Raw genomic sequence first — 17,373 nt, forward strand, 5'->3', positions numbered from 1 at the left:
ACATGACATCAGGCGTGGGACAAAGGCAACTTGAAATCCTTTCCAAATCCAGCTCATGTGGCACTCTTTAAATACAAGCAAGCCCTTGGAAGTATTGGGGGTGGGGGGAAAAAAAGATTTCAAGTGCTGTTTGACCCATGTCTGCGTACCGTATGTAATATCTACTTGTTGATAGGCAATCCTTTTGCAGATGTAAAAAAAAAAGTATTCACTATTGAAAAACTAACTAACTTATTACCATCATTTCGTTTTTATAAATAAACAATGTAGATACATATTTTTTATTAATTTTGTTTTCTTTAATATAGACTTATTTTTGGAGCTGTATTATTTAAAGTTACTTTACATCGCAAATGTTTATTTTTGTGCATCACACGTGCTGTATGCTTGTTTTTCTTTTTTCCAATTGTTTCGGGATTCTTCAAATCACTCACTATTGTCCACTATAGCGACCTTGCTATTCATCAAATATGTTGCACAATTTCCCGTATAAAATGCAGGCCATGGTTCGAAAGAAAGAGCAATGTGTGATGGTTTCACAAGTCCAGTGCTCAATCTTGTGTACTGCTATATATGATCTTTGTAAATCATAGGATAATCCAACATTTGGGATAATCTCAATCTCAACATTTCAGTGCTGTATGCCTGCTGCATGATTTCTAGCCTGATCAATTTTGGTTGCTTGATACATCAATCCGTATAGGTAAGCAAAATGTGAATGTCTTTTTATTGCTTGGATATCTATCCTATAGCCACTGGAATCACTGCATATCCAACACTTTTATGACCAATGTTTTTGTGCTGTCATCTTTAGTTTTTTTTTTTTTTTTTTTTCTGCAGCCAAAACAAAGATTATGCTGGTGCACTTTGAACAGTGGCTAGCAGTATCTTTTGAATTGTTTAGTTTATTTGGATTATTAAAGACAATTCTACGATTCCACTGCTTCTATGCTTTATTTAGCCAGAGTATGTGATTTATAGTATTGTATATTATTAAAGTTTTAAGATTATGGTGTTTACAAGGTAACGTTTTATCATCCTAAAGTACAAACTATTTCACTGAGATTTTGTGGAGTAAAAGTAAAATATTTAAAATGTGAAATACTGTGAAATGGTGAAGTTCAAATAGTTAATTTGAAGGGCATAAGGTCAATACGAGGGGCAACGGCGGCCATGGCCTCCGTGAAACTTGCCATGCATACTACACTATGTTGTCCAATGTAATAACCATAAGTAAATGGTCTGATTTCCATATCCGCCCCTCTACCATACCTGCCAACCTCAGCCCGTCAGAAAACGGGATTTTTTGGGGGAGGGTGGGGGGTCATGACTGCAAAAAGTAGGCGCACAGAAATTGATTTGATGACTTAAGCAAGGGGGGGGGGGGTTCCTCCCGTCCAGAATAAAATTAACATAGTAGATGTAATTTCCAGTGTTCTGGTGCATTTTGGGAGTTTGACACCTCCAGGAGAAATTCCCACAATTTGTTTGTTGTTCGTCTAATAAGAAAAAATCAAACCTCGGTTCGAAGTGGAGCGGTGAATCTGAGCAGCTATACCCTGTGTGTGTTGCTAAATGCCTAAACTGTAAACTGTAAACTGTGCCTGTGAGTGAGTGGTGAGTGTGCCTGGCCTGCACAAAACAGCGCCCCTCCTTTAACTAGTGTGTTGTGTGTGGCCACTCAAGGTATTGCCAGGCTACGGACACGGCCAGCCAGCCAGCCACCCAGCCACCCAGCCACCCAGCCAGGGACATACCCACGGACATACCTGTCTATTGGGAGCGCTTTCACCGCTCCAAAAAGACAATTGTGTTACAAGCAGCAAGTAGCTTAATGAGTTAAGATGCTGAGCTAATGATACAGAGGCTGTGGGTTCAAGCCCCACTGAAGATCTTACTTTAAAGACTGATTTCCAGCAGAATAACTTCAAAACCAGTTCAGAAAGCATTGTGAGATGACCTCGCCGTGGTGGCGCAGTGGACTAGTAATGAGGTCTGTGAAGTAGAATACCTTTAATAGGTTTGTTCAAATCTGGCCGTGGTCGAGGCGGGGTCTGCTTGAGGTGTGTGGGCAATGCATGCAAGATCATACAGATATTCACTTAAGTAATGACTTAAAGATGAAAAGTGATGTCTTACTTTGCATCAAATCTGTACACCATTTGGCATTTTAAGGCTGATATTGTACCCACGCTAAAGCAAGCCTGATAAAAGTATCAAACGTAAAAAAAATGTAACAGAACACAGGGAAATATTATATTTCTGTTAAGAAGTTTTGGGGGGAACCCCAGACCCTTGTTGTGGAGTTCCGTGCACCCCCACCGACCCAAAAAAGTATGTCCCAAAATCAAGGCGAAAAAACTGGAGAAAAGTGAGTCCCATCAAGGCGAAACACCCGGAGAAAAGTGAGTCCCAAAATCCCCCAAAAAGTGAGTCCCAAAATCAAGGCCAAACACCTGGAAAAAGGTGAGTCCCATCAAGGCGAAACACCTGGAAAAAGGTGAGTCCCATCAAGACGAAACACCCGGAGAAAAGTGAGTCCCATCAAGGTGAAACACCTGGAGAAAAGTGAGTCCCTAAATCCCCCAAAAAGTGAGTCCCAAAATCAAGGCGAAACACCTGGAAAAAGGTGAGTCCCATCAAGGCGAAACACCCAGAGAAAAGTGAGTCCCAAAATACCAAAAAATCCCCAAAAAGTGAGTCCCAAAATCAAGGAAAAACACCTGGAAAAAGGTGAGTCCCATCAAGACGAAACACCTGGAGAAAAGTGAGTCCCATCAAGGCGAAACACCCAGAGAAAAGTGAGTCCCATCAAGGCGAAACACCCGGAGAAAAGGGAGTCCCATCAAGGCGAAACACCCGAGGAAAAAAAAACTCATGCAAATGAGGTCCAAGTCAGAGCTCTAGAATTTGCATGAGGGTTTTTTTTTCCTCCGGGTGTTTCGCCTTGATGGGACTCACTTTTTTCAGGTGTTTCGCCTTGATTTTAGAGAGAGAGCTAGATCTCACACCTTTCAACAAATAGAACAATCAAATACCCCCCCCCCCCATATCAAATAGCCAAGGAACTACAGTATAATGGCCGTGGCTGCATATCAGTGGGTCTTTGACACATTAGCCTACTTATCATACAAAAAGTGTGAAATGAGAAATGGTAAAAGAAAAAGAAAAAACTACTACTAAGGCTACTTACAAATATGAAAAAGGGTGAAAATCTCCTGTTTTGGGGTACATTCTGGAACAGGAGACATGGTCAAATAACAGGGGACTTCTTCCTAAAACAGGAGGGTTGGCAGGTATGCCCTCTACAGAAAGAGACATGTAAACAGATGATATTCCTAATTTGTTCAAATTACACAATTTCATCTTTACCTTAAAAACTAAAAATGGCTACAAAGTGTGAAGACAAGGAACATTGCAGTTATGGCATCTCATCTAAAGGCAGGCTAAGGTCTGTTAAAACAACCTCCATACTCCATTGTCACATATTTGTACAACAGATTTTATTAACAGCAGTCAATAATACAGCTCGAATCTGGAAAGTAAACCAGTAAAATAAATCACGTCATCCTCGCCAACATTATATAAGTGCAAAAAAGTAGACGATTATACATTCCGCAGAGAGAAACCACCTCACAGCAACAACATGAATGGTATTCAAAGGAAGGAATGGTTGTATGTCTGACAGTACTTGTAAAAGCCCTGTTATAGTTTTGTTGCACTATGGTCTTGCACGCATTATGAGCTTGTAGATCTGCTAAATAGCAGATGTACAAGCTCACAAAAGTGCCGCGCTGCGAGCTTGTACATTTGTTATTCTTGAAAAAACTCGAAAGTGTGAGAACAACTGATTTAGAAGGCATTTGTAGAATTGGCCTCGGGTCTTAACTTTATGAGTTAAAGGACAACTTTAATTTTTTACAACAAGGGTTCATATTTTAGATTGTAATTAAAGAATATAAAAGATGAGTGTTAACATTATTTCATTTACTTCTTTCTATTGTTTTAGAGATTCTTATTTCAGTGGTTGGGGGCATGCGTACAAGTGGCTAAATATGTAATTTTACACAGAATAAGCCCATTCCCAAGATATAGCGCAACCTTTCATGGGAAGATGTGACTAATGGGGGCTAGAAGTGTTACTGTAAATAGCAATAAAGAAACTGCTGGCTTATTGTGTCTAAAAAAGACATATTTAGCCACTTGCGTACGCATGCCCCACATTTTAGCACGGTAAACGCGATAAATCAAGAGAACGAAGCAAATGAAAACATTTTAACACTCACTTTTTCTTTTCTCTAATTACAATATGAACCCTTGTTGTAAAAAAACAAAGTTGTCCTTTAAGCATAAGGTAGACCCAGCAGTGGTACGGTAATGGCACCATGGATGGACCGTGGATGCCAAAAGCAAGTGCGAGATATAAAATCACTCTCTGTAGGATTACGGATTCATTGGTTACATTTGCACACTAAAAAGAGTTAAATTAACACTCGGGATTATGGTCTGGTTCATGAGGGTTTATGACTTTCCTAACTGCATCGTTGTGATGGCTTCCCGGATATTTTCGCGTCATTCTGTCAGTCTAAGTTTGTGTAACAGTTTGTGAACGCCACGAAATGGTTAAATCAGGAGGGTGGATACTGACTACAGTAGCCGAATCAAGCAGATCCTTGTGTTTCCATTTGCATCGCTACAAAATGGGGACATTGCTCAGTATGATGTAAAAACGGGTATAAACCCCTTGACATGAACTTTGGGATGTAACTTAAGCTATCAAACCCAAAATAGATAACCTGGACATATCTGAGCCATTTTGTGTAGGAAAGAAACAAACATGAAATGGATAACTTCAATGGCTAAATAGCTTCAACAAGTTACATATAAAATGATAACCAACATAGAGAACATTACAGCAGATAAAAAAATGTATTTTTTGCCATTTTTAGATCAAGATGGAATTTTCTGCCTTGAATTTTGAGTACATGCTACCAGCTTGGCACAGAAGGAAGAAGTTATTTTTGTACCAAAGAGGTGGAATAAAGGAAATATTCTGAAGCACAGTCTTCTTTTTACTTCCCCATCCATAAAAAACATATTTTGTTTATTGTTATGGGAAAAACAAACCAAATAAATCCAGTCAAAACATGAACACACCACTTCAAGTCAAATACAGTTCAGAAAAAGAATTAATACAAGAAAAATTATATCAACATAAATTGTGTTAAAGTCAGAGTCAATCATTTAACTACTTGAACCCTCGCATTACTATACAACACTTTGTGAGCTTGCAGATCGACTATTTTCGGCAAAGACATTGGTTGTAGCGGGGAGGGGGTTGGGGCAGGTACAGAGCCCCAAGTATTCGTTTACTAAGTATTGAGGGTTTAAGTGGTTCAAGTATTTTCATCATGCTGATTTGATCCTCTAAAAAAAACAATGATGTATCATGAAGTTTTACATGGTAATGTCTTCATCATGGTCTTAAATATGGTCCCTTCTGGTCACACTGGTGGTGTTGTATTAATAGTCCACTGGATCTCAAAGTGGGGTCCAGCGACACCCAGGGTTCTTGAGGGTTGAAGGTTTCATGACATGCTGTTTTTACAAAACATAAACGTCTTTATCATGGTCCTTCAATGGTGTATTAAATCCAGGGTTCCCACACATTTTTACCAATTAATTTCCAAAACATTTCCAAAACTTTTCCAGAATATTTAACCCGATTTCCAGGACTATATAACAATAATTCATCTCAATAACGAGTCGCTTACTCCTATGCGCAATGCCTAAAGACATGTATGCCAGTGGTTCTCAACCTTTTCAGGCCGTGACCCCCGAAATAATCATATTTAAACTGGGGACCCCCCACCCTGACAAGCACTAAGAGTAGAGGAATTTTGTATAACACAGTTTTATTGTGAAAATAGCCGATCTACATGCTCACAACGCCTCGCGTGTGAGCATGTAGATCTGCTATTTTCGCAATTTCTGCCTCTAATATTTGACAATTTGGCCAATGTTTCATTTTTCATTTCAGAGGCATTAACAAAATCAATAACCAAAGACAATGCACAGCAAATTTTGCCAGGACCTTCCAGGACCCTTGATCAATTCCAAAACTTTTCCAGTACTGGAAAAATATTTTTCTAATTTCAAAATATTTCCAGGAATTTCATGACCGTGGGAACCCTGTATACATATCAATTTGGGGGTCCTTGACATGAAAAGGAAATGCGTTGCAGAGAGAAAAACTGATATTATCTTTGGACACATGCGTTAAGTAAGGGGTCCGAGAAGAATTTGATCTAATCTGAATGAAAGTCTGCCTAAAAAAACTGCCTGGGAAAAGTGAACTCTTGAACTGAATTTTAACCGACAACCTAGAAATGGTTCTAAAGGTGAAATGAAAAGTAAGTTAGTTATCTCAGGGCCCAGTGGAGCGCTCCCGTTTGATTTTGGAAATCAGTGGAAACAATCACAGCAGGCCAAACATCCACTCATTGTGGGAATAATCATAAAGAGCAGGAGAACACATCCTGACTTCTCTGAACATCAACAGTTGCAAACTACTGTTTCGTTTTTTATGTTAATTTCCCTTCACTTCAAAGTCCAGCTTTACATATCTCTATTGTTCCTTTTTGACAACTCTTTCCTACAAAATAAATAAAAAAACGTTCCTCCCAATCCGACATGATACAATTGACGGACAACCTTTATCTGTTTGATTTTCAATGGTCTACATCGGCATGACCTACCTACAGTATACACCCAATACTGTTTAATATATAGATCACAGCCATAGTATGTAAGATGGAAAAGAGCCATGCAGTACTGAATATCCCCTCTTTTCCTCTCTAGTCCATTCGTAGTAGCCTGTGGCTATTGCGTCCTCATTATGTCCTCATATTCACACAGTGGCCATGTTGCTCTTACATGAGAATATGGTTCCATTCGGTCACGGTGCCAGCTCTCTTGAAAATGTCTCTCAAAACACCCCGCTTAGTTTCTAGGCTACATCAAGTAAGCATACAGGATCTCAGCTGGGGGGAGAAAATGCTCAAAGTGGATATATACATATGAGGTACCAACACGGAGAGTTGTTTAAAAAAGAAAATATAACTATTTGGAAAAGAACCTGGAAAAAGACACCCTTGCACGCATGGACATGCAGGGCTTTACGTCAGTGATCTGGCCGGGCGTCTGGTGAGAGCACTGGTGTGGCTGACAGAGCGAGTGCTACAGTTACACGTTACGTGCACTCTGCTCAACACACAACACCACACCGAGGTGCTGTTTCCATCCTCAGCAGGACACCAGCTCAAGTCAACACTGGTGGTTCACCAAATGGATCCAGTAAGGAACAGAGGGGAAGGAAGAGAGATAGAGAGGGAGAACCATAATGGATGAAAGAGAGGACCAGGGTTGGTTGCAGAGAGTACGGCATGGACAGAGGGGTCAGTGAGTAGGTGGCTGTTGGGTATACAGAGCCTCCACCAGGGCGTGTTGTAGATCCACAAGGAGCTCATTTCTCCCTGTAGTAAAGCAGGAACATCTTCAGGGGCTCGGGCAGCGGCAGACCCAGAATCCTCTCTCTCAGGACGTTGACTGCGGGCTCCACTCGCATCGGTTCCCCCGTCTGCCTCTCCTGCTCTTCCTCCTCCTCTCCTCCCACCTCCTCCTCCTCTTCATCCCCCTCCCCGCCTCCTCCCACTCCTACCGCCTCCTCCTCCTCGGGCACGGGCGGAGCCCTTCCTCGCCCCGCCACCCGCCGGATGCCCCTCGCCAACCGGTGCTTCGTCGCCTCCCATTCCCTTTCCTCTTCCTCCTCCTCGTCCTCCTCCTCCTCGTCTTCCTCCTCCTCCTGCTGCTCCTCCTCCTCCCGCCGCCGCTCTCTGTCCCTCCCGCGGTTGTTGTTGTTGCCGTCGGGGGCGCCGCCGGCGTTGGCCACCGCCTGCCGCGCGGTCAGCACCAGGGCGTTGCAGTGGCGCCTGTGGACGCGCCGCCTCTTGAAGCGGGGGCCGTACTTGTGGAGGCCGGCCGCCGCCAGGCCACGGCCCACGCTGAACGAGGAGCCGCGGCCCCGCGACGGCTGCCCGCCGCCTGTGGTCACCCTGAGCGTGTGGCGGATGGAGATGCGAGCCAGCTCCTGCAGGGTTCGCACCTCGTACATGGCTGCACAGGACAGGGAGACGGTTTACTTTAGAGAATGTGAAAGTTACAATAACTGGTTGCATTTGGATATCTGCAGATTAGTGGGGCAACAGCTAATCAAACTAATAGATTGATCCAACAAAATAATCGAGAATTGGGGGAGAATTTAAGTTAAGTTAAGCATATTAATGAGCTTGAGTGCCTGCGGGTGTCAAACCATCATGGATTATAGAAAGTTATTCCAAATGTTTTCACGTTGATATATACAATATAAAAACAAGCAAGAAGATATCCCAAAAACCCAGATTAATCAATAAATCTAAAAGGTAATCGATAAAAAATTCACTAAGAAAGTAATGGATAGGTGCAGACCTACTGCAGGTTAAAGTGCTTGGGGCGAGTATTTAGATTCAAGTTATGCTAGGGTAGAATTTTAGTCAGATCTCTGCAGAGAAAATGAGTAAAGTTATATACCGAGACAGGCAGTATCTACAGACAATTATTTGACACCAAGCACAGCAATATTGCATTTATCACATTAGTAGCCATGTTTGAAATGAGACTCACGTAGAGGGACAGTCTTGGGTTTGCCGTTGGTGCTGTGTTTGGGCAGAACCAGAGGTGCAAAGGACACAGAGATGATCTTTTTGGTCTCCCAGCTGTTCAGACCCGTACGGGTGATTTTGGTCAACTGGAGGAAATATGTGAGGAAGTAAAGCCATTAAATATGTGCTGCTGACAACACCAGGAAATGCATGTTTTCAATTTCATGTACGCTCTCCTGGGAAATATTTTAATATGTCTCTATCATATAGAATAGATATTCAATTAGTCTCAATCCTTAATTGCACAATTCAACCATGTACATGTTTATTACATACTGTATTATCGTCTTTGTCGGGTAGAAACTTTTTAGGATTTCAGGATTCAAATGAAAGAATTTGAAAGATCATCCTGATCTACAAGCTTTTTCAAGCTTTTCAAGCTTGTAGATCTGCTACTTGATGCTTTTCAAGTAGGACCGGAAAAACACAAAAAGTTTGAATATGTAGATAAGAGGTTTCTGCCCAACAGCAACGATATGGCATATACTAGATGTTCAGGCCACTACACGACCTGAACATCTTATTTGAACCCATTAAAACCAGATTTTAGCTATATACGGTACATACTGTATACTGTATGAGTATCACAATTTATTTAATAGCAATATACAAGCTTTGAACTTAGATCCCTGAACAAAACATTTTCATCCGCGGTCAAATTTGGGGGGTCCTTGACATGAAAAGGTTTGAGCACCACTGATATAGCAACAAATCTTTTTGAGATTTAGAAGATATTTGTAGAATAAGTCTGCAGGTCTTAATGACTCAAGCCATTTAGACCTGTTGTAACCTATACGTTTCAATCCAGGAGCCACCTCTGTGTCTCATTAGTTGTTGCTCTACATCAGTGTTTCTCAACCTTTTCTGTCCGCGAACCCAAAATAATCATATTTTAACTGGGGACCCCCCCCACCCACCCACCCAGCACTAAGAGTTGAGGCATTACATTTTGCATAACACGGTTCTATATATAGCAACATAATTCATTTGACAGTTTTTGAATCCGAATTTGAAGGTTTCCACTTCAGAAAGCATAGGTTAGGTGTTTTTATAATGGGCCTCAGGTCCAGGAGTCCAACCTACCTTCTCCTCCAGCGGCAGCACCAGGATGCCCCCCACCTTGAGGAGGTGCTTCATATGGTCCTCGTGTTCCTTCTGCACCCCGGCTCCACAGTACACCCGCTCATACTGACGGCTCTCTGGAGGGATCTCCAGGCAGTTCCCCAACACAAAGGATGGCTCACAGAACTCAAACCTGGACACACACACACACACACACACACACACACACACACACACACACACACACACACACACACACACACACACACACACACACACACACACACACACACACACACACACACACACAACTTAACAATGCAAACGCAGTGAAATCTTTCGAGGTCCAGATTTACGTACATCAGATTGCAGTGCATATTGACTGTCTGGAGATGTTGATCAACGGGGGCAATACAAATTATGTATTTGTTTACATAACTTCTATGTTAAATAATGCATTTGATTAATTCAAATGAACTGGGGGGAGGCAAAAATATTTGTATTAAGCTGTAACAAGGAAGGTATGAGCTTTCATTCTGAGAAATGGAGCTGCAAATCCTCTGCATCAGCCAAGGTTTTTTTCAAACTACACAAAAAGGAGTTGATCATCAGCTATTCATAATTTCAGGGCATCCTTACAATATTACATTACAAATGTATGTGCACACACAAGCATGCACAGACAAAGCTGACAAAAACATGTTTGCTAAGTGAGCACTAAATGAATGAAATATAAATTCTCTAGATATCATTTTTAAACATACTTGTCAAAGCTCTCGCTTGTTTTGATGAAGTAATCCAGCTTCTGGTAGGCATAGGCAATCACATCTGCATGGAGCTCTACCCCATGGTTAATGCCAAATGGACCTGGGACAACAGAACAACACTCGGTTATTATGAGATTAAATATATATATTTTTGATATACTAAAAGGCTTGGAAATGTTACATTATTTTGCTGCTGAGGAGGTCAGGTTACAGTACCTTCTTAAAAGAAGGCAGCATGTATTAATTTAAGGCTGATTTATCCGTTGTCGTACCACTAAGTCAATCGCCAACATTATCACCAAGCTCACAAAAAACAGCATTGCGCTGTGTTGTGATCTTGTAGATAGTAGGCTATTTTTGGTGAATGACACCGGCACACGACGGAGTATAATTTAATAATTAACCCATTTAGAACGGGTACACATTATTGTGTATCATTATTACTATTGAAAAATAGCAGATATACAAGCTCACAGCGCGGCACCGAGTGCCGCGCTGCGAGCTTGTAGATCTGCTATTTTAGAAAAATTGTGTAAATTAGACTTTTGACCCGATTCTATAAGTGTCTTTTGAATCCTTCAAAGGTTTTTTGAAAAACCTATGTTTCTATGTCAGCAATCTGGCTAGCCATCGTCAAAGAAAAGGTCCTTTTCACATAACTGGAGCTCAGTTAGTCTGTTCTTGAGAGACTACTATGTCAGTGGTTTTCAAACCTTTTCATGTGAAGGACCCCCAAAATGATATGTATTTGGCCACGGACCCCCATCTCAAAATATTTAGTTCAGGGGACCACCCAGAAGCAAAATTTTAGTTACAAACGTTCGCTTTAAAAATACATATATTCAAATATTTGCAGACATTTTCACAACTTTTTCAAAAATAGCAGATCTACAAGCTCGCAGCGCAGCACTCGGTGCCGCGCAGTGAGCTTGTATATCTGCTATTTTTCACTGGTTAAAGCATTCAATAATTCTAGGCCTAAATGGGTAATGTCAAGCAGGATAATATTAACAAGCTTCACCTACCCAGTATGAGGCCCACCATGGTGCTGAGGTACCCAGTCCCGCTGCCCAGGTTGAGGAAGGAGAGGCCGGGGTGGAGGTCCAACGCCTCCATCACCTCAGAGTAGATGCAGGGAGCTGACAGGTGGATGTTACCATGACGCCAGGCCAGGTCCTGACAAAGACAACAGCATAGGGTTCAAAACATTAGGGCTGAGCGATAGGACTTCTAATCAATATCATAAATATATAGCCTTGATTACGATTAATGAACAATTTTCTACTTTTAGACAGGTTATGTTCACTATTTTTATACACCACCACCATTGTACAACAAAGTATAATACAGGGTAAAGTGGTTAAAATAATCAGACAAATCGATTAAAGGTCTTTGCACACTGCTGCGTTTTTCTGGCCGAATATCGTGAGTGAATTTCGGAGCGCGTGAATAAAAAAAAATCAACCTCACGTTATGTCAACACTGCCGCCCGTTTCGTATTTATTTTCAGACCAGGGTTGATTTTTTTCGATTTTCGCAACTGTCACCACTGGGCCCTTTGCTCTCTCTCTCTTCTCTCTCTCTCCTTGGCCTGAAAAATGCTTTCGAGGATTTCGGATTTCCAAAACGCAACGAAAACACGCATTGCAGTGTGCAACCAGCTTTAGTCGATTATAAAATCGACAAAGTATAGCGGCGTATAGCAGCCATTCACCTTGTATGCGTTGTCTCTATACTCCTCCAGGTAGTAGTCGGCCCGGTCGATGGCTCGGAAGGCCCGCTCCACCAGGTCAGAGCGGATGTAGTAGGCCTCCTTCAGGTTGTCAATCAGCTCGTCGTTGTCCTCGCCTGCGCTCACAGCTCCGCCCATCTTGACTGGAGAGGAGAGAGGAACAGGCTCGGGGTTCACGCCTGGCAGGAAACGGAGAAACATTATTTTTACTATATTTTTAAGATTGAGATTACTAAACCTCTTTGGCAATAGTGACCTGGTCAAGACAGTCAGCAATGCAGAGTGAAATCATGGAAAAGGTTTCTTTTTACAAACATACAACAACATACAAAAATGTGCACGGCAACATTATAATGCTAATCAAAACTTAATAGACAGGCCTATGAATCTATCAACAAAGATAGACAAAGACAGAAAAACTGTGATACAATGTGCTATGTTTAAATGAATATTGAATTATGTATTATGTATCATTTAACTATCCGCCGTCCGCCATCTGACCGTCGGTCTGCATGCTGACATCACTGATAGTGTCGCCACCATGGTAACAGCTGCATGCTGAAACAATGCCCAAATTTGGAGATGAGCATGCTGACATCACTGACACTAAACAGTGTAGCCACCATGGTAACAGCTGCAAGCTGAAACGATGCCCGAATTTGGATGGGTTCTCCAACATTACTTCTGAGACTCCTACATTTAATCCCTCATGCTGTATACTGTGCATAGCTCCTGGGCACAGGACTAGTTTTGTATAATTGTAATAATCATGTCCCACTGGGCTATTTCTGATGAATCATCAGAAATATTTGAACTGCCATGCTTATGTCATCTTGACACAGAAAGCATATCACTTTGTTGACTGAATTGAACTGAAATGTCCTAACAACATCTGAGTCAGATGTTGTTAGGACATTTCTCGAGGGGTGGGTCAGATGATCTGACCCACCCCTCGAGATGTCTCCAATGTGATACGATGACCACTTCAGCGGGACAATCGGAAGTGTGCATGATAACAAATTGTTTGTATAATAATTCTGTCTTTGTTTACCACTCATGACGTCTGTAAAACATCATCTAACAGATGATAATATTTCTGCATAAAGCAGCCTGTCTTTTCCATTGTAAGATCAGGCCAGGGAACACTGTACATCTCTGTGCACGTTGTTACCATTTCTTCTCTCAATAGAGTGACATTCTATAGCAGCCAGGGTTCCCCAATAGGCAGCCTGCAGGCCATTTGCGGCCCGCGGGGGGCTACTGTCTGGCCCACACCAACCCCAGTAATAATGGTGGTATAAGAGCAGCAACAACACTAGTATATCGTCGTTGTCGGGTGGAAATCTCGTATCTCCAAATGTGTACGTTCTTTCGCAAATCATACAAGGCCGTCGCACAAAAGTAGTGAAAGCAGCAGATCTACAAGCAGTTGTGTGCTTGTAGATCGGCTGTTTTCACTAGTTTAAATAATTTTAAAATGTATAAATTCAAAACGAACGGTTTTGGACATACAAGATTTTCACCCGACAACGACGATATCTGAACTGTCGCTGGAGTAGCAGGAACGCCGCCGTCGGCCCCCGTAATGTTGTGGCCCTCGTCTTGGTACCCTAGACATAATTCAGCCCTTGGGGAAAACTAATTGGGGAACCCTGTTCTATAGTATACAACTGGCTGTGTCTTTCTTTCTGTCTTGGTTTATTGACATTTTAGTGAACCATATAATATAGGCCTATATATTTTGTTTTAACGTTTCACAACTTACGGTCTTCAACTTTAAGCTCATTTAGTAAAGAATTCCATGTAGAGGGAGCACAGTGCAAGAAGGCCCTACTAAATATTCAACCAATCTTAGTACAAGAATTAGAGGCAGGAGTAAGTCCTGAAAGCAGCAGTCAGACCACTGAATACCGTTAATTCTGCAGAGCCTCAAAGGGACAATTGGTGACTAAAATGGTCATTCCTGTTATGAGTAAGACCAACGTCTTATTGTCTTGTCTGTGTGGAGCTTTTGCAAACTGAAGATGTTGAAAGATGTCAACGCCCTAACCCCATACATCAGCAGTGATGTTACTAGGTTTTCAATGTAATGGGTCCCGGGACCCACAGGTGGTCAGTCAAATGGGTCCCAGAAAAGTTTTATGAGTCCTCAATACAATGTTTTCGAGCGCTGTGAGCTTGTAGATCGGCTATTTTCAAAATGTTTGCCTATTTCTTATATTTATTTTACAATTTGGCTAATGTTTGAACTTAGAACTACTAAAACATGTGCCCCTAATGAATTCGCGCAAATTGGCGTCGGACGTCGGTGGAATCAAAACATTGACGTTTCTATCGCCTGTTTAAGACTTTCTACGTGGATTTTATTTGTGTTAACGTAGGGTAAAGTAGGATGCTTTCACCCATGAACAATGGTGGTGTCTGTGGAATTTTAAAATGTTTTTCTTTTACCGCGACCCGGTAAATTATTTTAACATGGACTCCAATGGAGGTGCATCCCCAGGACCCCAGGACCATGACATGAATGAGTCCCTGGGCAACTTGAATGAGTTTTTGATGCGGGATGCGCACGTAATGACATCACTGCATCAGCCAAGAACGGTTACCAATACTCTCAGCCCCACACACACATATTTTTATAGCCACCATATACGTTGAGAATTAAATTAAATTTAGCTTGATGAGTGATCACCTCTCCAACAAATTTTGTAACAACTAAGTTTAGGACGCAGGTATGATAACTCACTAAACTCGCCAAAAAGATTTCCCAAGGTAGAAACCAACCAAACCGAGATGTGCAAATGAAGCATATGGTAGAAGCACTCTAGGTGTGAATGATGCTGCTGTAGTGTAGTGTGGCTTGGCGCTGGTGTTGAACACAACACCCGAGAGCCATGCCAAAGGACAGGAGAGACACAGAGATCACAGGCAGCTCTGGAAACACCTCAGCTGCGTCATGAAGCTATAAAACAACAAAGGATCCTGGATATTTCAATATCATGCTCCCCTCTGGTACCAATACCACATTCATTGGGCCTAATTGTAGCTAGTTCAGGGGTCTTCAACAGGGGGTCCGGGACTCCTAGGGGGTCCTCAGAGTTACCACAGGGGGTCCTCCAAATCTGTGATATAATCAGTGTGATATAAACTTTTTTTGAACCGCTTGAACCCTAGTGTCCATATTTGGAGAACTTAATCCAAAAATAGCAGATCTACAAGCGCAGTGCTTCATCTCTGACCCATTCACCTCAGGGCAAAACAGACTTTTTATGTTGTACAGCATTTATATTCGGCAAACGCCTAGACTAGAGTATTGGTATCCAATGATACCAATATGAAATAAATCTTGCAAAAGTTGCATTTCCAGTCATGGTTACAATAACTGCTTTGTTTTGTGTACTCCGACTCAACCACGGGGTGGCGCTGAAACACGCTGTCTAATAAACTATTTATAGTGGGGTAGAAGGAAGACACTTCCTGCAAAAAAATGGGTGACATAACATTAACATTTACGATCGGGTTAGTTAAGAGTTCAATTCATTATATCACAATCATTACCTTTTCACGTAGTGTTTAAGGACAGACGATGACTTGTCTTTAATCCATAAATCGCATTTAAAAACACCCAACCTCCGCGTTGGTTGCTGCTGCTGCGGGGTTGCTATTTTTTGCGGCGCTCAGCTAAACCAATACCGAGCAAACAATAACATCCATGCACACAGTAACAGTACAGTCCCTGTGGCGATCAGCTCCAAAACACAAACACCGCCCAGAGTATTATCCAAGAGAGAATCCAAGAGACACGGATAGAAAGAAGCCCGTTTTCCTCTTGTTGAAGGAGAAGAAAGAGATCATGGACCCAGCAGTAGCGCGGTGGCTGCTGCTTGCTGCTGATCTGGGATAGAAGGGAAAACCACCTCCTGATGACGTGTTTACGTGCTTGACACCTGATGGAACAAAATGTCAGTGCTTGTCATCGTACCTTGTTGTGAAAACGCCGATGGTTTCTCGCCGTCTTTTGTGTCCTTTCTTGTTGTTCTTCAGTCGTTTTGTTGTTGTGTCTCTGTCCCTCTGGGTCCAGGCTGGGAACAACACACCGCCGCCATACACTCACTCACTTACCACCACCGCTGCTGGATGTAAACACAGCTGACGGCGCTCTGACGTCAGACGTAATAACGTAAAGACCACGCACTGATACTCACGCCATGGCCTGAAATTTGAAGGTCTTCCCTTAATTTGTGTACACTGTCAAAGTTACCGACTTGCAAGGGTCAATTTAGACCCCCATAAAGGAACCTAGAGAATCCCAGAAATGCACTTTGAGAACCACGGCACTGGCCTATTTATTCTATCTTTGTTTTTACCTACTGTAACTGTAGCCTATATATTCTTTTGCGCTGTTTTTTTTTCTCTGACTATACTATAATGCATAGTAGACCTACTGTGTCCTCCAGTAAGGGCACAATGTTACATGAGATAGGCCTACTTCAATGGTTTGTGTAAATAAGCCAAGTGCTTTTCTAGGATCTCCTTTTAGTTGACCTTGTGCCAGTACTGTCATGAAGCTGTATCCTTTTCCTATGCAGACTTCTAATAAAGTCTTTAATCAATCAATCAATCTTTATTTATAAGTCTTATAACAGAATTATGATATCCAGTGGTGAAAAGGGACTGATTTTGATTGATTGATTGATTGATTGATTGATTGATTGATTAGCCTACTTTATCAGAAGTTTGCATTGGAAAAGGTACAGGACAGCTACAGTTCACTGGTACAACTAAGGTCAACTAAAAGGATAAAGACCACAAGTAAGCTAGCTTTTTTGGTCTTGTTTAATTTGGGGTCCCTTTTTTCTCAATTCATACAAAAACATTTCTTACTCAAGTAAAAGTATCAATAGGCCTACTGCAATTTAGAAATACTCTGTTACAAGTAATACTCTGGAGAAAATCTTAAAAATGTACTTGAGTAAAAGTACAAAAGTATCAGCATCAAAATGTACTTAAAGTAGGTCTACCAAAAGTACTGATTATTGCAGAATGTCAAATT

At 41.7% G+C, this 17,373-nt stretch overlaps 1 protein-coding gene across 1 annotated transcript; it reads right to left on the minus strand.

Moving 5' to 3' along the window:
* Nucleotides 1-3,534: 3,534 nt before the first annotated feature.
* On the minus strand, nucleotides 3,535-16,443 carry pcmtd2b (protein-L-isoaspartate (D-aspartate) O-methyltransferase domain containing 2b). Its single transcript, XM_080732783.1, has 8 exons — nucleotides 16,303-16,443; nucleotides 12,303-12,499; nucleotides 11,614-11,764; nucleotides 10,586-10,688; nucleotides 9,843-10,014; nucleotides 8,722-8,845; nucleotides 7,862-8,175; nucleotides 3,535-7,729 (listed from the first exon to the last, which is right to left on the minus strand). Exons 2-8 carry the CDS (start codon nucleotides 12,456-12,458, stop codon nucleotides 7,526-7,528), a joined length of 1,224 nt encoding a protein of 407 aa, XP_080588909.1. The 5' UTR covers nucleotides 12,459-12,499; nucleotides 16,303-16,443; the 3' UTR covers nucleotides 3,535-7,525.
* Nucleotides 16,444-17,373: the final 930 nt, after the last annotated feature.

Source organism: Nannobrachium achirus (genome assembly GCF_963921795.1).
Source record: "Nannobrachium achirus genome assembly, chromosome: 9".
In the NCBI taxonomy this organism is placed as follows: Eukaryota; Metazoa; Chordata; class Actinopteri; order Myctophiformes; family Myctophidae; genus Nannobrachium; species Nannobrachium achirus.

Coding starts and splice junctions, on each gene's coding strand:
- pcmtd2b (XM_080732783.1), bottom strand. CDS start 12,458: ATGGGCGGAGCTGTGAGCGCAGGCGAGGACAACGACGAGCTGATTGAC. Junction 10,689..11,613: donor CATGGTGGGCCTCATACTGG/GTAGGTGAAGCT, acceptor CTGTTGTCCCAG/GTCCATTTGGCATTAACCAT. Junction 8,176..8,721: donor ACCCAAGACTGTCCCTCTAC/GTGAGTCTCATT, acceptor TGTCCTGTGCAG/CCATGTACGAGGTGCGAACC.